The sequence below is a fragment of the Cololabis saira genome, chromosome 11 (genome assembly GCF_033807715.1).
Source record: "Cololabis saira isolate AMF1-May2022 chromosome 11, fColSai1.1, whole genome shotgun sequence".
Classification (NCBI taxonomy): domain Eukaryota; kingdom Metazoa; phylum Chordata; class Actinopteri; order Beloniformes; family Belonidae; genus Cololabis; species Cololabis saira.
The window spans coordinates 34,327,971-34,349,323 of NC_084597.1; the positions used below are offsets into that span (position 1 = coordinate 34,327,971).

A 21,353-nucleotide genomic window follows, 5' to 3' on the forward strand; every position below is an offset into this window, starting at 1 on the left:
TTAAATTAGTCACTTCCCCTGACAGATTTTTCATAGTTATGGCTGAGGGTTGTGCATGCCTTTGGGCTAGGTAATAAATGTAAAATAATTGTGGAAGTGATTTTTGATTGCAGAGTGTGTGAGCTCACAAGGGTTCAATGAAAAGATGACTGAAGTGGAGCAGAGATGGAATATCGGATCATAATAACCTGAACAAGCATGAAAAACACATACACAATTTGTTACTTAGGCTTATTCTTGTCTATGTTAAATTCAGTTAGTCAGTCGTTATCTAAGGGTCACATCAGATCGACTGCGTCACAAGAGCAGTGTGTAGTCAGTGCTAAAGCGTTGTATTACAAGTCATGTTTTCATAACTGCTAGATTTGTGGAATACCTTCATATCGTAAAGAAAAGCTGTGATGGAAACACCTGGAATTTGAAAAACCTGTCAAATATCGCAAAAGCCTTTAGATGTGTCGATAATCCAGTTTATATAGTCTGTCAATCCAAAGCCATCAAAATCTAGTTTCCAGCTGTTTTCGGCTCACTTATATCATGTCGTTGTGCTATAACACTGCGTGATCACTATGCATTACAGCATTACGTAAGGGCTTTACCTTTAAAAAATCATTTGAATGATAATTTCCTGCCTTTGTCTTCTGTTGATTATTTTCACAACAACGGTAGCTGCAATCGTAACAATATGTCTAAAACTAAAGACATTGTCATCTATCTTCTTCGCTATCGAGATATTGTTTTTCTGTGATTTGAAGAGAAGTCTTCCAGGGTGAGATATGGAGAGAGAACTGGGAGAGTTACTCTCATGAAAAGAAAAACACCATTCAATGGAAACAGCGGCCCCCCACAACGGTTTCTTTGTCACAAATTCAGAATTCTCGCTTTTGTTATGAGAAAATGTGTAATGGAAATCCAGCTCCAGTTTCTGTTGTGGTGCTGCTGCAGCAGAGCTCCAGCCAGTATAACCAACAAATGTTTTAGCTGACAACTATTTCTTGATGCTGACTTTGATATGAAAAACAGGCATCAAATGAAATAGTCGGCATGTGTCTGCATATTCTAGCTGTGACTCAGATGTGCCACGTCAGGTAGTAGGTGTGAATGGAGTCAAAATAAAAATCATTGCATTCTGCACAGCTGACATAAGTGTCTTTGTATGGAAATAGCAACAGTGGTTTATACATTTAAAGTTTTACATGTTAAAAAATAACTTCAACTTTATTCGAGAGAATAATTTACTTTTAAAACATGTCATCTCGCTCTTGGGGTCCATTTTTCCTACAAGTGGCAAACACAAGTCAAAGGAGCATTTAACTCTTGTGTCTCTTCCTTCGTGAGCTGATATGAGAATCAGATGTCATGACTTTAAGTAAAAACATAACAGTTATCGCAGTATTGCCATTGCAGTTCTAAAAGGATTATTTATTGATTGTGTAATACTGAACAGAGATTTCTTTCATTTCGGTGTTATTAATGACCCTTTTTAAGTGCGATATAACACGATACCAGTGACATGCCTTACTTGCCAGAAATATGTGTCCTTTACAGCACTGTGTCACACATCAACAGAGAGGAAATGATCTGAAGACAGTAGAGTGGACATAATGACAGAGGTCATTATGATGTTCAATAAACTAATGATGGAAAAAAGAAGAGAAATACTGAGCAAGAGACCAAGTGAGAGTAAATATTTGACTATGCTGTAAAAGGAACTTCATTTCCAGGTACAGCAGGGATAGTCAATCCTGGTCCTCCAGGGCCGCTGTCCTGCACGTTTTAGATGTTTCTCTGATTTGACAGACCTGATCTAATGAATGGATCATCGTCATGTCATCAAGGACTGCCCAAGTCTCTTAATGACACATCCATTTGTTTCGTGGTGTCTTGCAAACTAAAACATCGAGGACACCGGACATTGAGGACGGGACTTGCCCAGCCCTGCTGTAGAGGAAACTTCTGACCTAAACATACCACACTGTTTGTTTCTGGTTCAAAGTCACAACATAATTTTTTTACAACTTTAAAACAGCATTAAATCATTTGTATGATTCCTCTCATACTGCCAAGACATACCAGACACAGGAACTATCAGAGGTTTTTAATGTTGTGCCTGCTTGGTGATGATTTTACAGGTAACCACCTCTAACAACATAAAACACACATTCCAACTGAAATTTTTATCAGATTAAGTGTTTCATTCATTAGTATGACAGATGCAGAACTGATTGTAAAAACGGCTCTATTTTAGATTCAATAGCATGCATTGGTTAATTGTCAGGGATGCTAAGTGAAGTACTCCGTTTTTGAGCCTTTCTCTATCTTTTAAATAGGAATAGAGGATCCTTTTGGATGACTTTAATTTTCTCTCAAAATGAAATGATAGAGAAAATAAGTCGGTCTTTCCAGCAGATAAAACAGATATCTGCTGCGCCACCAGTCTCTGTTCAGTAGTGCGCATTTTATTTCCCTGTGTGGGTGCAGATGGCCCAGCCAGCATCACTATGCTCCACCACCAGCTGAATTAAAAAAAAAAAAGATCTTTCTTAACCTAAACTGATAATTCGCCTGGGCCCTATCGCTGTGTGACAGCCAATCCGACATTCCCCTGTTGAGCTTTGCAAAGACACGGATCCCCTTATCCATACAAATGTGATTCACTGATAAATGTCCTGGTGAATTACGGCCAAGCTGGATGACAACACCATCTCACTTGGACTGAAATGTTCATGCCAATGAACCCAAAAGGAGAGCCGGATGCACATGGAGAGCTATGCATTTGTCATCCACTCACACACAAGCCTGCAGTATCACAGACACACAAAACCAGAGAATATAACGACACGAGGAACACAGGCACCAAGCTTCAGTTTTATTTCGTGCCACTTCAATACAGTTGGATCATAACTTACAGGTGTTACTTCAGCAGACCTACACTTAAAGGACATGCATGCACACACAAGTAATGTCCCAGACACAGAATGATGGAGCCACATTCTCAGCCATGCGAGGGACAGATATTGTGTTGATTGTAATGCAAACATGCCCACAGAGGCTCCCACAGCTGGTTCTCCATAATCAAACTTCATCAGTGATCTAATCAACTCAAGAGGTTCAGGGTGTTTGTTTAATGGGTTGTGCAGTTGCTAGATGCATCTCTGCATGAGTCTTTTCGAATGTCAGCGTGTTTAATTGTGTGAGTCAGCAAGTGGGCATGCGTGTGTACTCATGTTGCTCGTGTCGAAATCTCTCTCTGCTTTTTGTTCTTTTTTTTTCTAATGCTACTGCACTTCCAGATTGGTGAAATCAAGTTCTTATAAAAAAGTATGTTATTTTCTTCCATAAAATTGGAAGTGTAGCATGAATGATTTGTAAAACACAATTCCAACAAAAAACATCTAAGTGAACACATCCTAACAAAGAAAACCAAAAAGATATAAGGATTGCAAATGTATTAATGACCAATATATTACAAAAGCTCAATGAACCAGTAGCTGAAGAAGACCAAAAGAGACTACCCAACTATGACTTTGTCCTTACCTTTGTTTCACAATGGTATTCGGTGGATCGAAAAACTTGTTTAATCCCAGTTCTCTCTAAAAAATCAACATCATTATTGTTCTTTCATTTCTTTATATAAAGTATAAAAGCATATCCAGCTAGTAGGGCTGTTCGATTAATCGATTTTAAATCGTAATCGCGATTATGTGATTAGAACGATGTTAAAACGTGAAAATCGTAAAATCGATTTTAATTTTTTTTTTTTTTTTTTTTTTTTTTTTACCTTGTCTGCAAACATATTAATGATTGATACCATATCAATGATTGATGGAAATACCTCTCAATACCTGCGACAAGTGCCCCATCGGAGAGGCTCTTTAGTGTAGGAGGGGGCGTTGGAACATGCCACCGGGTAGACCGGCTCGTGTTCCTTGCAAAAAACTTGCAAATGTGAATAGCAAATGTAATGACTGACATTACACACCTCTACCTCCTTCATGGGTTGCATTATTATTTAGCATGCAAAGACCCAGTTTAGTTTAATTAGAAAATGTCTTGTTTTATTTAATTGGAAATATAAGTTTTGCACTTTATTCATTCATTTTTGGTTTAATAAGAGCAAAGTTTGCACTTAAAGCCCAATGGGGCAAATTTTCAATAAAAAAACAGCATATTTGAAATCATTTCTTTGCCTTTTGTCAATTCACAAAATAATCGTAATCGTAATCGAAAATCGGATTTTGAGAGAAAAAAAATCGAGATTTTATTTTTGGGCAAAATCGAACAGCCATACCAGCTAGTATTGGTGGACAAATACAGTTGTTTCCTCATTCTGATGGGATAACAGCTAAAGTGATGTCGATTTGTGATATTCTCATCAATTATATGGACTGTCATTATTCAATAGAGGTGTCAATCGCCAAAACTGTGACATGGTTTGTGAGATATTGTCTTCTGTAAACACCCACAATTGAGCAACTTTAACACAGTAGACCTCAGCACACATACTGACAAGGTCATCTAATAAAAAAAATCAAAAATAGTTTGTTACAAAATTGGTACCTGGAAAAACCTCAAAGTCATGGCTGTATGTTGCAAAAATGTGCCAACATAGTTAATTTGAATAATCTATCCTCCCTGAAAGTGTAATATTTTGTCCATGCTATTTAAAAGTGTAATACTTATGTCATCAAACAGATATTTCTATTTTCATTTAGTCACTAAGATCTGCCACTTCAAGGGATTTAATCTACTTCAATGCAATAAAGTCCAGCATTATTTTTCAACTATTTTTGTCAAAAGTCATCATCAATAAAATAATTTTCAAATCATAATAAGAAATACAACAATGTAGCTATAACCACACATTTCAATATTCATGCCATATTTTTACTAATGTGCTGCATGAGCACTAGTTTATAGTTAGTTTAGCAAGTAACCTTTAAATCACAGGTGCAGTATTGAATTAGATATTTAAAACTGTTCCTCGGTTCGGTGAGCTTGAAGTTGACTTTATTCGCCGAGTAAATGAACCTTCATCGGAGTATGTTTGATGTTTGGTGCTTCGTTGTGTTGTAAAACAATGTTCTTTCCAGTGCTACTTGATGTTTGAACAAGTTGTGGTGTTTAATCAGCTAAACATACAGCAGGCCCTCTGGTACTCGCACATAATCTCTCTTAAACATGTTTCACTGGGATTTCAACTAGTTTCTCTGAAGTGGAATAACAGCAGATCAATACAGAAATAACGAATACATGAATTTATCAAGTGTTCATTGAAGCACTCAGTTTCTCTTGGTCTTCATTCCTTTTGACATCTTTTCACCTTTTCCACCTTCAATATTATTTCATTCTATCTTCTTTTTTGTACCATGTCAGTGCAAGTGTGTTTAAGTCTCAAGTGCAAACTCTATTTTTTGTGCACACATAGTTTGCTTGTGTAAACACACATTGATTTGTTTAGTACATTTATATATGAATAACATATATTTGCAGCCCACTGACACACCTGCGTGTTTACCTTGTTGCAAGTGCATGTGCATGTTGGAAAATTCAGAAAGTTCAGTGTTGCAGCTGTTTGGTGTATTCCTTAATACATTTAATTAGTTTGGGGATCTTGAGCAGTTAATTGCTCATATTGTACTGCATATGCATGTGTTAATTATCCTGGGCAGCAATGCCTTGCTGTCCTGCAAGTATAGCAACAGTGACCTCAACACAAGTTATTATGTTAAATATTTATGATAAAGCACTTCTGCGGGAAAAGACCAGAGAGCTGCATGAGAATTACAACAGCCTGCAAAACCCAATGCTGAATGGAAGTTTGACTTATTTTGAAAGGGTCAAAAAGTAAACCAACGGAAAAATGAGTAATGAGTCTCTATTATAATTAATCATATACAGTATATCCAGCTAATTCTAACAGACAGCCAAAACTGTAAACGTTAAATGTAATTTTGAATAAATGAGATGTCATTAAAAACTGTCAAGACTGATTAAATTGCACAATCCCCATTTACTTGAAGGTAGCATGCCATTGTAATTCACTTAGGACATTGTCCACATAGATAACTCTAAACCAGATTGGATGGGACTTTCATTTGCAGGATACAGGTGTCCTCTGCTCTCTTTGTCATTATTCGTCCTCTGCGTTTAATTGTTTTCTTTTTTAATCAGCACATCTCATTTGACTCATTTAAAGCAGCCAAACTTATCTGCATTTGAAAATAACTTAAGATATCTCATCTGCTTTGCCTTTGGGAGATTCATGAACTGTTTATCTATTGTGTCCGTGTCAGCTGGCATCAGCATGAATCAGGACAATTATAAGTGAAACTGGGAATTTTTTGAGTTTCATCCTGATTTCGATGGGGCCCAGCCATGCTCTGCAGCTGCCTACATTCACTTGTCCATTACCAAGAGATCAATAGCACTTGAGTTGCATGCCCTTATGCTTATTAAGGCTGCTTGTCTGCATGGTCATGAGCAACAAAGACATTTTGCATTTTGCAGGCTAACGTGCGAGCGAGTACACGAGTGCAATCATAAGTATCCGCTTGCGTTTCCACTGTTGGTACAACGTGTATTATGCATGAGTGGCATGTGTGCAGACTACTGATGATAAGTCATGTGCTACTGATAAATGCTGAAGGTTCAACACAATTCTGATGGAGTGGGAAGTGTCAAGGTGAAAGTGAAGGCGAGCGGGATGTGAGCTGAGAGATGGGCAGAGAAATCTGTCTTTTAGTCTGACAAGAATGCCTTATTTGCATAGTACAAAGCACAATTTAAGAGTCTCTGCTGTACTTGAATATATATGTATATAAAAAAGATTGAAAATAGTTAGAGCCAAAATAGCACTTTCATGTGAAAGGCATCACAGATAGTATTTTACGTCTGTACTTGGTCCATTAAAATTCCTCAAACATAGTCTGACTCTAGACTATGGTCAGAGCAGAGCAGTATGTTGAAGGATAAATCTGGAACGTGTTGACTTTGTACCCAGCCCTGAAAAATCCTACTTTTCTATGCTACAAAGATCCTGTGTTGGCCAAAAAAAAGACAAATTATAGTAAAAATGGAACCCCAGCAACAGTTTTCTGCATTATGAGAAACTATTGCTTTTTCTTTTCCTTTCTTTATTCGATAGACCACATTTAGCACTCATATTCCTCTAAAATTGCTGCTCTCACTCATTATTAATTGGTCACTGTAAGAGGCAGTCAGTGGCACTTCTTTAAATTCTTCTTTGTGTTGTGCAGTTGAAAAATTACAGCTGTTTTAGAGCATTCATTTTCTTTTTTTTTAAATCCACATTTATATTCCTAATGTCGCTTGTAATATTACATCTTCAAAGTGTGAAAATGTGCCTGTAACTTACAGCCACAGACAGAGTAAATGCCTTTGGGGGGAAAAAAGGAAAATGAAAGAGACAATATAATGAAACAAATTCCCTAGTATGTCAGGGTAACTTGGACCAACCAAAAAGGTTTTAGCCAGTCAGCAACGGTAAAAAAAGCTTGTTTTTTTTTTAACAACAATTATAGAATGTTAAATGCAGCCCATTATTTCCAAAAGTGAAGATAGAAGTAAGAGAAAGACACCTTAAAGTTGAAAGGAGGACATGGTCAGAGGCAGACAGCTAGGAGGAAAACAATGAAATGAGGTGGGGGGGTGAGAGGGATAAGATAGATGCTGACAGAGGGAGTGAGAGTAAGAGGAGGAGGGTGTGAATGTTGATACGACAGGAGAAAGACAAGAAAATGTTAAAAGGAGAGGACTAAAATGAAAGGCTGTAGAGGGTTGAATGGATATTGGAAAGGACAGAGGTAAAGAAAGAGTGATGCAACCGTAGAAGATGAGAGGGAAGGGGTGTGAAGTTGGGCCAAAGCGAAGAGATGAAGAATCAAAGCGGTGTCAAGACTGGCAAAGGTTGTTCACCGAGGAAAAAAAAGGTGGTTGAGGATCTTTTGGACATCAACTTTTCTTATATTCTGAATGTGTTGAAGAGCATAACTTTGAATAAGAGGATTGAATAATGTTTTTTCAACGTTTCCTCTCCTTCTCTCACTACCGCTATGAGCAGAAAAGCACCAGCCTCCTCATCAAAGCTAACATCAAAGTCAAACCATATGGCTTTTGCAGAGATGCAAATAGCTTTTTATATGAATAAACTCACACAGACCCCATTCAAAGTGACTCCATAGACAGACAGATCAAAGGATTGTGCCATTCCTTACCACTAATGTGCTTTATGCCCGTGCATTATGTCCGGACATGGGCAAAGGTAAACATGGAAGTAACTGGGATGGACAGGTGAAACCAGAAAAAATAAATAAACTGAGAAATGGCAGGAATGACAGAAAATGAGCCCAGAGAGTACGTGTCTGGCCTGCTGAGTGGGAACCAACTGGAGAGCAGAGGACAGCGGGAGAACAAACAGTGTTGGGTTAATGTGGACGAGGACAAGGATCTTGTCCCATTAAATATAGATACCTCTGTTATGGGACATGAAATATACATGACAACCCGGGTTGATATCTGTATCAGCCGCATTAAGAGCCTTGTCTAAGTAGATGGAGAGAGGGAAGCTAGCTCAAGAGAAGAAGAGCAAAAGGAGAGGCATTGTGGTGAGAAACAAGGAAGGGAGGGGAGACACATAAAGAAACAAGGTACCATCCACCATTTGATCCCAGACCAGAGGCGGCTTTTTTTCCTCTCTTTTTGCTCATGCATGAAGGCTTTTTTTTTTCTTTCCGAGACAAAGATCGATATTTTACTGTTGTTTCTTTTTGTGCCGTTGATCCTTGGAGTTTGAGTGATAATCTGAAGGCTTCGCTCCTTGTCGCCACGACAGGTCCCCTGAGACTTATCAACAGAGCAGAGCTACTAACCCCTGCATCCCGGCTCCAACTCCCATCAGACTCACATAAATCCCTTCACCCCGGAGGTCACAGTGCCTACAACTTTTCTGACAAGGCACTTTTGGCATCAGTAGCGAGACAGTTGGTTCGAGGATAAATGCTACAAAAAAAAAACATGTTAGACCGGGGCATTAGTCACTCTTTCCTGAATGGGTGTTTTATGTGACACAAAATAGGGATTCTTTCTTCACTACAGTGACATAAGAATACATCTGAACTAATTTACGGTCTATGCAAATATTATTTTTGCCCCACTTTGTCATTCCTGACTACCACATGTTAGTGGATAAGTTATGTGCAAAACTGGAGAGTGAGCCCAAAACTTAATGAAACCAATTACATTTTCTTGAACCTTCTTGCTCTTGGAATCAGCGAGTGGGTTGAATATGTTTCATTATGATTATAATTCTGTCAATTTAAAAGTCTATGCCTGATCGCCAGGAGCCAGTGCACACAGAAGGCGGTAATTACACCACACAAATGTATTCCCTGGGTATTGGCATTTTCTTTTTCCTGAAGAATCTATCTAATTTTGGAATTACAGCCTTAGTTTTTGGTTGTTCGCTACCAGAAGCCTTTCTGCTTCAGCGTTCATGATGGTGCACCTTCAGAGATTGTTGTTTTGATTACACAATACATCATCTGATGCTTAGTTTGAATTGCAGCAGTTCATCTTCATGTCTACAACTAGGGCTGTTCGATTAATCGATTTTAAATCGTAATCGCAATTATGTAATTAGAACGATGTTAAAACGTGAAAATCGTAACCGGCTCGTGTTACTTGCAAATGTGAATATCAAATGTAATGACTGACATTACACACCTCTCCTTCCTTCATGGGTTGCATTATTATTTAGCATGCAAAGACCCAGTTTAGTTTTATTAGAAAATGTCTTGTTTTATTTAATTGGAAATATAACTTACTGTATGTTTGCAAGTGCTGATTTGCTAATTTTTTTTTTCAGAGATAAAACTTTATATTTTATTATATTTTTTAAAACTTTTTTTTCAACTTATTTTACAGAGTTTTGCACTTTATTCATTCATTTTTGGTTTAATAAGAGCAAAGTTTGCACTTAAAGCCCAATGGGGCAAAAGTTCAATAAAAAAACAGCATATTTGAAATCATTTCTTTGCCTTTTGTCAATTCACAAAATAATCGTAATCGTAATCGAAAATCGGATTTTGAGAGAAAAAAATCGAGATTTTATTTTTGGGCAAAATCGAACAGCCTTATCTACAACTAAATGTATTGATCTAGTCTATGTGATGTGGCTGATTAGATATTTTCCTGCCAATGAAAAGTTGAACATGTGTATCTGATGTAGTAGTAGCCGGTGAGCATATTTCTTTTGTTACTATTCAGTGTTTACATGACTAATCCCTCATCCTTGGCTCTTGTATTTTTACAGTTGCAAGGAACCAGTATGAGCGGATGGGCAGTGATGTCACCATGCAGTGCGGCTCCCTAGACAACGACGCATCCGTGTCATGGAAGGTGAACGGGACAGACGTGAAGGCCCAGCACCGTCTGGAAGGGCCCAAACTGATCCTGAACCAGGTGGACCTAGGCCACAACGGACTCTACAGCTGCTTCCAGAACCCCCACGGAGAGAGACGGGACACAATCCTGCTACACGTCGGCAGTAAGTAGACGGCCTTCTACCTCACTGCTTGTTTATTCTTTTGTTTTTTGTTTTTTTAATAAGCCGCAATGCATCTTTATTTCATCCAAAAGGGGGAACTGATTAGATTTGACGGTTGATTATTGTTCATTTTCGTTAAATTGCATCTTGGTAATGTGGCATAGATTAATCAAGATCTTATAATTGACATTTTACTTTTTCATTCAAACTATTCAGCTAAATGTCAGTTCTAACTCCTGATGTGTTTTTGGATTGAATCCTAAGTGTCAATATCAAACATGAATTTGTTATTATAGTAATCTTACAACAGGACCCTCTGCCAGATTGCAAGTTTTAATGATCACTTGTTAAAATGACATTTGATCTTTTTGCAATTATGGCCGGACATTTTGATAATCATACAAAAGCTTTATGAGTGTCAAGTTAACAGCATGTCACAGTGCTGTGTGAGCTGGCCGTGGCCTCCTGCGGGATCAATTATTATGATGGGGACACTTTTATACTCTGGCTCTGTGCATAATAACCGTGTTGAGAAAGGATGGACTTATGAATGACAAGAACCCCTGAGGATGATTGGATTGAAAACACCACATGAAAATAAATACCGTATTCGGACCATTTGTACTGCATAAAAGTGACACAAATAACAAAAAACTAAAGTCCATTTTTGTTTTGTTTTGATTTTTGAATGTTTTTTTCCTTTTTTTGGCAAGCATAACACTAGCTGACTGGAACATAACTGTCATTTCCCACCTTTCACAAAAACAACCAAGCAAAAACACAAATAATTGGCTTTTTTTTAGAAGATGAAAGGTTTTAGTGGGCAGCTTCATGTTTCCCAGAAAACCTTCAGGTTTCAGAAGAGTTTTCTAAATGAGGTCGTATGAAGAGAGCAACACAAACAATCTTGTTGCATAAATGAATTTAACTGGATGCAATCAGTTCAATATTTTTAAATATTCCTGTAAAAGTAGAATATCAGTCTTCATTTATATGTCTAGTATTTGACAATTATTTTGAAATCTGTCTCCTCTAACCTGTATTTAATCTACTCCTTCCCTCTCGCTGTGAAGCTGTTTGAAGTTTTTAGTTGTGTCATGACTGACACCTCAATTATTTAAATTTTCTTAAATTATTTTTCCCTTAATACCGTTAGTTACAGTTAGTTAGTTTTAGGACTTACACAGTTCTGTTCATATACGTTTTAAATCAGTTAATGATTTTTCTACTATTTTGGATATTATCTAAGCCTTTCACAAATTAATGATTACACACTAAAACTTTATTTGCAATAAATAAATGCATGTGAGACAACTGTCCCATCCCCACTGAGGTGACTTACAGGCACCGGCCATCCCATGCAGTGATCGCAATGCGTTGAAGTTTTAAATGACAAAGGGAGAAGGAAGGCTTTTTATAATAAGCCTTACAATAAACTGATGTTTCCTCAAAAACTCTGCTGGCCAGACTTTTATCACGGTCGACTGATCAGCTCTGTCATGCCATCAATTTCACTCCTGTCAAAGCAGAAAGAACAGACAATATTTCAAATGTCAACAAGCTACAGTGCCACCAGGTGACACTGGATGTCTGTTTGGCATCAGTTGTGGCAGGCATCCTCAAAACAGTGCCAAAAGTGACACATTTAGATCAAGTCCAAAAGACAAAAACTTTGATACATCTGCTCAATAGACTGAAAAAATATTCAAGTATACCAGTTTTTCTTTTTTCTTTTTTTACACTGTTTTGTTTCATAATTGGATCTGTCTTCTAAATCATGGAAATTCAAGAGAGGTAAAAGATTTGTGAATTTATACTAAATTGGTAAATTATTCTATACCTTTCTGATGAGTCCTATTAAAAAACTGATAAAAAGTTGCCAAAGTAAAGTACAGCTACTGAAATATATAATCTGAATTTTGGCTTAAACAACATTTTTATGAATACGTCAAGAAAATGTATCTTTTTCTCATGAAAACATAATCCAACATGTACTTAAAGGAAAGAAAAGAAACCAAGCATGCGACCCATCAAGATTGTATTGCAGTGATGATGTTAAATGTAGAATTTGCATGCAAATGTTTGATGAATGAGAGTATATGGGACTGTGACAGTTTGGTTAATCATATTGGCAATGATGAATTACTGAATGCTGAAACAATACTGAATTAATGAGAGTTTTATGTTATGGTAGATTGTGTCAGGAGGGTGAATGATGCAATGCATAAACAGGCAGAATGTGTGTGTGGTTGAGAGTAAAAACACTGAAGAGGAGATGTAACAGTGCATGAGTGTTGTTTCCTTCACCACTGGTGGTGTTTCTGCATCGTAATGCCTCTTTGGTGGTCCCAAACGACGCATGTGTGAGAGAAACAGACTTTCACTGTGTAACCATTCATTGGGGGTCAATTACGAGTTTGTGAGAACAAAACATTTGCGGTCTAGGATGGCATTGAGTGTAATTGGCTCGTTAACAGTTGGTGATTTTATGACATGTTCAAGACACTCTGGAGCGACTAATTCTGCATTTCCAACTAGATAGACCCGTGTGCTTTGTGTTATTTCACGTCTGTGTTCTGCCTATATCTTTTCATTACTATACTCGTTACCTACAAAGCTGGGAATTATTGTGCTGATACAGTGATAATGACATCATGACAGGATACACTCACTGTGATTACCATCTTGATGGTAGTTTGATTTTATGCAGTGTTTATTACTTCCACTGTGGGCTTGTTATGCTTTACGCTGATAAAAGTGCGATCAGGAGAATAGCACAGAGCCATCTGTCAGTTTGTTGTCTTTTGCTCTGTTTTTCCCCAAACTCTTTGATTATCTCTGTTTGTTTCTTCATTTCTTTCCATTTGTATATGCATGACACTTTGGATACGTACAAAACTAGAATTATTTTAACAAAAAAAAAAAAAACAGACACATGAGACAGAAATAAGCAAAAACTGTAATCCCATGCAGGCTTTTAAACGGAAGTGAGCGTCTTTGTACAGTATTTTACGACACACGTGGCAGGGTATTATTGTCCTACGATGTTTTGAAAGATGTCCCTAAAGCTCATCAGGCAGCACACACACACAGTGGGTGTGAGGTCTGGAACACAGCAGGCCGACTCAGGCGCAGACCTCAGATTAAAGACGTTTAATTACAGCTGTTGCTGGATAACATTGTAGAAAAGAACAGAAAGAGTTAGTCGGTGTAGGTTTCATGTGGTGACATGAACAAGACAATACTACACAATAAGGGTAGAAAGAGACAGGGTATAAGTAGGGAGGCCAGACACATTGGGTTAATGAGGGGGGCACAGCTGCACACCATGATGAGGGACTGGGGAATCCTGGGAACTGTAGTCTAGGCTGGTGATCATTATAGTGGGGAAGCTGACCGGGGTAGCGGAGGAGCAGGCATGACAGTTACCCCCACCTCGAGATACTTGAACACTTCCACTTGAGACAAGGTCTGATCCCTGACCCAGAGAGGGCGCGCCAGCCTTTACTAGCTGAGGGCTATAGTCTATAGTGCTGATTCTCAAAGCACCCGCTTTACATTTGGCTGCAAACCACTCCAGTGAGAGTTGCTGGTCTTGGCCTGATGAAGCCAACAAACCACATCATCTGCAAAAAAAAAGACACAATTCTGAAGTCACCAAACCGTATTCGATCCACCCCTCAGCTGCACCTAGAAATTCTGTCCTTAAAAGTAATTACCGGTAGCAGAATCAGTCTTGGAGGACTGCCTAACATAGGCAGTCCTCCAATTGGCAGTCCTCCATTGTTGATTTTAAAGTGCTTTATAAATAAACTTGAACTTGATACGATCTATGACCATTGAAAGCTAAATTTTACCAATCAGACCAAGACAGTGCTGACAACAAAGCAGGTGAATAGACACTGCCATTGTTGACTGTCATCACAACTACAGTGGAGCAAAAAGGCATTTAGTCAGACACCAGTTGTGCAAGTTCTCCCACTTAAAAAGATAAGAGAGGCTTATAATTTTCATCACAGGTATAACTCAACTATGAGAGACAAAATGAAAAAAAAAGTCCAGAAAATCACATTTTCTGATTTTTAAAGAATGTATTCGCAAATTAAGAGTGGAAAATAAGTATTTGTTCAATAACAAAAGTTCATCTCAATACTTGTTATATACCCTTTGTTGGCAATGACTGGTTTTCACACACTGTTTCTGGTATTTTGGTCCGTTCCTCCATGCAGATCTCCTCTAGAGCAGTGATGTTTGGGGCTGCCGTTGGGCAACACAGACTTTAACTACCTCCAAAGATTTTCTATGGGGTTGAGATCTGGAGACTGGCTAGGCCACTCCAGGACCTTGAAATATTTCTTACGAAGCCACTCCTTCGTTACCCGGGCGATGTGTTTGGGATCATTGTCATGCTGAAAGACCCAGCCACGTTTCATCTTCAATGTCCTGCTGATGGAAGGAGTTTTTCACTCAAAATATCATGATACATGGCTCCATTCATGCTTTCCCTTACACGGATCAGTCGTCCTGGACCTTTGCAGAAAAACATCCCCAAATCATGATGTTTCCACCCCCTTCACAGTAGGTATGGTGGTGTTTGGATGCAACTCAGATTTATTTCTCCTCCAAACACGACAAGTTGTGTTTCCACCAAAATTTTCTATTTTGGTTTCATTTGACCATATAACATTCTCCCAATCCAATCCTCTTCTGCATCATCCAAATACTCTCTAACAAACTTCAGACCTGGACATGTACTGGGTTCAGCAGGGGACACGTCTGGCACTGCAGGATCTGAGTCCCTGGTGGCGTAGTGTGTTACTGATGGTTCCTTTGTTACTTTGGTCCCAGCTCTGCAGGTCATTCACTAGGTCCCCCCGTGTGGTTCTGGGATCTTTACTCACCGTTATTGTGATCATTTTTACCCCACGGGGTGAGATCTTGCGTGGAGCCCCAGATGGGGGTAGATTATCAGTGGTCTTGTATGTCTTCCATTTTCTAATAATTGCTCCCACAGTTGATTTCTTCACACCAAGCTGCTTACCTATTGCAGATTCAGTCTTCCCAGCAGGTGCAGGTCTACAATTTAGTTTCTCACGTCCTTTGACAGCTCTTTGGTCTTGGCCATAGTGGAGTTTGGAGTGTGACTGTTTGAGGTTGTGGACAGGTGTCTTTTATACTGATAACCAGTTAAAACAGGTGCCATTAATACAGGTAACGAGTGGAGGACAGAGGAGCCTTTTAAAGAAGAAGTTACAGTTACTGTGAAAGACAGTTTGTACAGTAGGTGACCAAATACTTATTTTACCCAAGAATTTACCAATTCATTCAGTAAAAGCCCTACAATGTGATTTCCTGGATTCCTTCCCCCCATTCTGTCTCTCATAGTTGAAGTACCTGATGAAAATTACAGGCCTCTTGAGTGGGAGAACTGGCACAATTGGTGACTGGCTAAATATTTTTTTTGCTCCACTGTAAAACCAGCTGCAATTGCCAGTATCAAACAGTGATTGCTTGCTGTTTGGGCAGAAGTTGATTAGAGCTTGAAAAGATGATCTCACAAATCACGTGAGAACCCAGCTGCCGTGTAAGAGTATTAAAAAAAAACATGAAAAAAGAAGTCGTTTGACGATACTTTAAGCTAAAAGAGCAGTGTCCTCTTTCATGGTTGTCATTGCTTCTTATGGAGCTGTGAAATTGCTGTGGGCCTCCAAAACTAAAGCCTTGTCACTGATCATTTCCCATGTTTAGAGCCCAATGTTCAGCTCCTCAGCCTCTCAGAGTGCCAGCTGATACAAAATCTTTTGTTTGGTTTTGTAACCCCCCCCCCCCCACCCCCAACAGGCTCAACAGATCACAAAATCTGAAATAAAGAGGAAAAGAAAATCACTCTGAAAGCAAGTAAAAGTGTCTCTAAAGATATCAATCTCAACCATAAATCTGGGCTCAAGAAAGGGCCATTTTTGGCTCTGCACCATTTTTGTAAACATATCCACTCTGAGCTGTTCTCTGATTATAGCAGTGTCATTTTATAAACATAATTGATTCAAATGATACCAGAAGTCTCAGCTGTCTGTGTTGTGGTTTGGGCTATAGGGCCATTTGGCTGTGGTTAAGTCATGTGGATCAGACTGAAAAAAACTATTTTACAATGTTACAATGATACAACAAAATACTCATATTTAATAGGGGTGGGTATTGGGAAGGACCTCACGATACGATACGCATCACGATACTTGAGCCACGATACGATACACATTGCGATATCCCGATTATGCGATATCCCGATTATTATATTCTACATAGTTCACCGAAAAATTTAAAAATGCATTACACATCTTAAAATCCAAGTTGTACATATGTACATCAGATGATAGTGATGGATCTTAAAATCCGAGTTGCCAGTTCATCAGATTATAGTGACAATTCATGGGACAAACTGAGTCAAAACAATGTTTTATTATAACTATACAAGCTAAAGTTACAACATATTTGTATATGTTTTTCATATTATTTACATCATATGAAATTAACATTAAATTTAGTATGAGGTTGCTTTAATTATGTGCAGGGCCCTCCCAGGGTTGGTAGAGAGTGGCAATGCCCAGGACTGTCACTCAGGTAGGAGCACTGGGTGATATAATGGGAAAAAAATCGGAGATAAAAAATATAAAAAAAAATAAAAATTAAAAAAAATATATAAAAAAAAAAAAAAAAATCGATATTCAAATTTTGAATATCGATATTGAATCGGCTGGAAAAGTATCGCGATATATTGCCATATCGATATTTTTGCCCACCCCTAATATTTAATATACCCTTAGTCTATATTTATTTTTCTTCTATTTCCATCTTCCTCATAGAGACAAAAACTGACACTGAAGTGCATTGCAGTGACACGTTGTCCCAATTAAATCGTGAACGTGTAGCCCTCAGATGTATCATCTCATAATCTCTTACCTCAGCTGCATGTTAATCTGAGAAGACTTCTTTTAAATAAATGAAAATAGATATACAATTATTTATTAATAGGTTGAATCTAATATGTACTCCCCAGTGTGGCCAGAGCGAAACTCTGAACGCTCGGATGGGTAGCCCTCCACTTTGGAGGATGAGTAAGAGGAGGACTGAGTTCTTTTGTTACATCCCTTACCCTCAGGCAACTTATTTTTCACACACACACACACACACACACACACCAACTGATGTCTGTTTTTTCTCCCTGGGCAGCTTGTTTTGGCATGTAACCCCTGCACACATACATGCACACTCAGGGGACACCCCGCTACATGGCCGGGTAATGGAATTGTCTTGTCTCCTTGCAGACAGATCTCTCTGGAAGAGGATGAACCCATAAAGCTCCTCTGGGACTTCCTCTTTTAACTCTCAAGTATTTGGCTACACATGTAAGGCCACCGCTGGAACTACTGAGCGTTTTGGTTAATTACTCCTCTTTGCCCACCCGATTAATCTTAGTAAACAGAAAATCTGGAAGTTTTTCAGAGCTTTGGAACATAATTAACGTCTTCAGAAATTTCAGCTGGCCTCTCTGTCATTGTTTCCGTTACCTGAGGAAGCTGCGAGAACACTGTCCTTTCAAATGCATGTTTAAAGCATGAAAAATAAAAAGGAGCAAAAATGCAAAAAAAAAACTGAAGTAGGGAAGTTTTCATCAAGATTGTTCCCAAGTTTTCATGAGCTTCTGGAGAGGAGCTGTTCTGTAGTTACAGTATGATATATGACTTCCAGAGGGAAATAACTTTTATACTGGAATGCATTTACCATAAGGTCAGCTAAAATAGATGCATAATAATGCCAAAAACTCTAAGCTATTGGCATGGGAGACTTGTTGAGTTTAAGATCAGAGGGTAAAACGTCTTGGTTGCCCAGTTTGTTGTCCAGTAACTGTACTGCATAAATGTATTTTCTATCATTTCTGTCTGCTCCCTGTCTAATCACCAAACTTTCCATATTTACATACACACATAAGCTGACCAAACTTCAACCCCTAACTTCACTGTCTCTCGTTTCTGTCAATCTTTGTTTTTTTCCATTTTTTTTCCGTTATTTTTCCTGTTTTGTTCCGCTCCACATCCCAAATTTTCTTCCTTCTCAATTTCTTGCCCTACTTGCAGGGAAACAGAAACTCCCATCACTTTATTGTAACAGACAACCATAAGAATTGGGAAAATGGGCCTGGTCAATGGGGAAGCTCAGAGGGAAACTGGAAAAAATACAAAAAGAAAAGTGTGTGCTTTAACATCTTTGTATCTGTTGGGTATTTGGAGTAATCTAGCAAGACACATTGTGTTCCCTTCCATCGACTCTCTGAGCTGCTCTGTCAAAGAAGAGGCTGTGTTACAAAAATCATTAGCAAGATTCAGTCTGTCCCCAGTTTAAATTGTTCATGTATCTCATCCACGTCTCAGTTTAGAGTTCTACGTTTTTAATTTAGAGGAGAAAAGTAGAAATTAAAAAAGCTTTGTAGCTTTGTCAAGATTTCTCAGGACTCCAGTCCAGTATTTGGGTCTTTTGATTCATTTCAGGCATAGTTTTTCAGCTCCTTTCAACTCCACTCTTGTAATTCATCACAGTTATTCATCACTTTTGTGTCCCTTTCCCCCCCCTGGCATGCTTATATATTAAAGTCTTAATCCTACTGTGTTGATCTCATTGAGTTGTCTCCCTCTCCTCCATTAACCCCTCTGTAACCCTCCCATTATCTGCCCCATCTCACCTTTTAATATGCCCTTTTCCTTGTGGTCTTTGGCCCTTTGCAAAAGCTTAAAAACATACACTGTGGTATTGCTCTTCTGCTACTGTATATCATTTGGTATACATATTATTACTTATTACAAGGTTTTTACATCTATCTGTAGGACAGAGATGCACACAGATACATTATTAAAAGTTACAGAAGACATAAAATGCACTTCTTGAAAGGTTATTACAATTTCCAGAGATTTTCTTGAAATGTCTGTGACATGCTTTGGTCAAAACACGTTAGATACGGTACAACAGCCACCTTTTCAACTATATTTTTACAGACCTTTGCAAAGCAGTCAATAAAGGGGGTGAAGTCAGTCAACTGGTCCACCCATCTATTCTAGAAGGAAGAAGTCAAACGTAGTGTCACTACCTTCCAAGTAGGGCTGTTCGATTAATCGATTTTAAATCGTAATCGCGATTATGCAATTAGAACGATGTTAAAACGTGAAAATCGTAAAATCGATTTTTCACTTTTTTTCTATTTTTATTTATTTTTTTATTTTTTTTACCTTGTCTGCACACATATTAATGATTGATGGAAATACCTCTCAATACCTGCGACAAGTGCCCCATGGGAGAGGCTCTTTAGTGTAGGAGGGGGCGTTGTAACATGCCACCGGGCATCCCTCAAGCCAGATGCGGTAGACCGGCTCGTGTTCCTTGCAAAAAACTTGCAAATGTGAATAGCAAATGTAATGACTGACATTACACACCTCTACCTCCTTCATGGGTTGCATTATTATTTAGCATGCAAAGACCCAGTTTAGTTTAATTAGAAAATGTCTTGTTTTATTTAATTGGAAATATAACTTACTGTATGTTTGCAAGTGCTGATTTGCTGATTTTTTTTTCAGAGATAAAACTTTATATTTTATTATATTTTTAAAAACTTTTTTTCAACTTATTTTACAGAGTTTTGCACTTTATTCATTCGTTTTTGGTTTAATAAGAGCAAAGTTTGCACTTAAAGCCCAATGGGACAAATGTTCAATAAAAAAACAGCATATTTGAAATAATTTCTTTGCCTTTTGTAAATTCACAAAATAATCGTAATCGAAAATCGGATTTTGAGAGAAAAAAATCGAGATTTTATTTTTGGGCAAAATCGAACAGCCCTAATTCCAAGGTTCATGAAATATGACATGATGGGGAATTTTGTGGTCAAGGTCAAGAAGCTTGATAACTGTCCTTTGATCTGAGTTTGTGATATCACATTAAGTCTGATCAGCATACACAATGACAAAGGCTTCTTGAAATTAGATGACAGGCGTATGTTATGTTGGAGGTTTTGAATCAGTAATCACTTCAGGCACCAAAACGTCTGCTCTTAAGCGCAGAAAAGCATATGTTTTATTAGATATTGAAATTAGCCCAATTTAAATTCTTGAAATTAGCTAGAAGTGCTAATTTCAAGTTTCTTTGTCTTTTCTATTTAGAAATACAAACAAATTGCAGCAAGGACAAAAGAGTGCAAATGCAAAACTGTACAATGCTTAACTTGACAACAGGGGGATGTGTTCAAGTCAGCAAAGTCATAAAACCAAAGCCCTGCCTGAAAGAAGATGAAGTGTGAGGTAGGAGTGAAGTTGAATAAAGACCAGCAACAGACTGAGGAGCTTAGCTTAAAGAACATGAGCCTAACATGGGGAATCGTGCCGGCAGACAGCAGGCTCCAGGATCTTTGTGAGGATTTACTGGAAAGTCAGAGTGAACACACAGTGATGAGAAAATGAAGAATAGGTGCAGCACTTTCTCAAATGAAAAAATATGAGTCAATGTGCACAGCTACTGCATATTGTGGTGTATTGTATGGCATAGAAATGTGCTGACCTGCACTTCTGAGATGGATGTGAGTGCTGGATGTATAAATGGACAGCCGCATGTCTAGGCATTTACTGGCTTATTTATAAGGGGTGTACCTAATAATAGCACATGCTTTTATTAGCTCAAGAACGTGGCTTTTGTTGTGTTGGTCTGTGTGTGTAATGACTTGAGACATTGTCAACCTGGAGCATTTTGG

The 21,353-nt window shown here is 38.2% G+C and overlaps 1 protein-coding gene across 1 annotated transcript in view; it reads left to right on the forward strand.

The window, feature by feature from the left end:
- The window catches only part of cntfr (ciliary neurotrophic factor receptor), a 274,550-nt gene that overhangs the window by 147,964 nt on the left and 105,233 nt on the right, over window positions 1–21,353 (forward strand). The window contains exon 4 of the mRNA XM_061734387.1: window positions 10,334–10,567. Coding sequence (XP_061590371.1) covers window positions 10,334–10,567 — 234 coding nt within the window. The remainder of the gene's footprint in view (window positions 1–10,333; window positions 10,568–21,353) is intronic.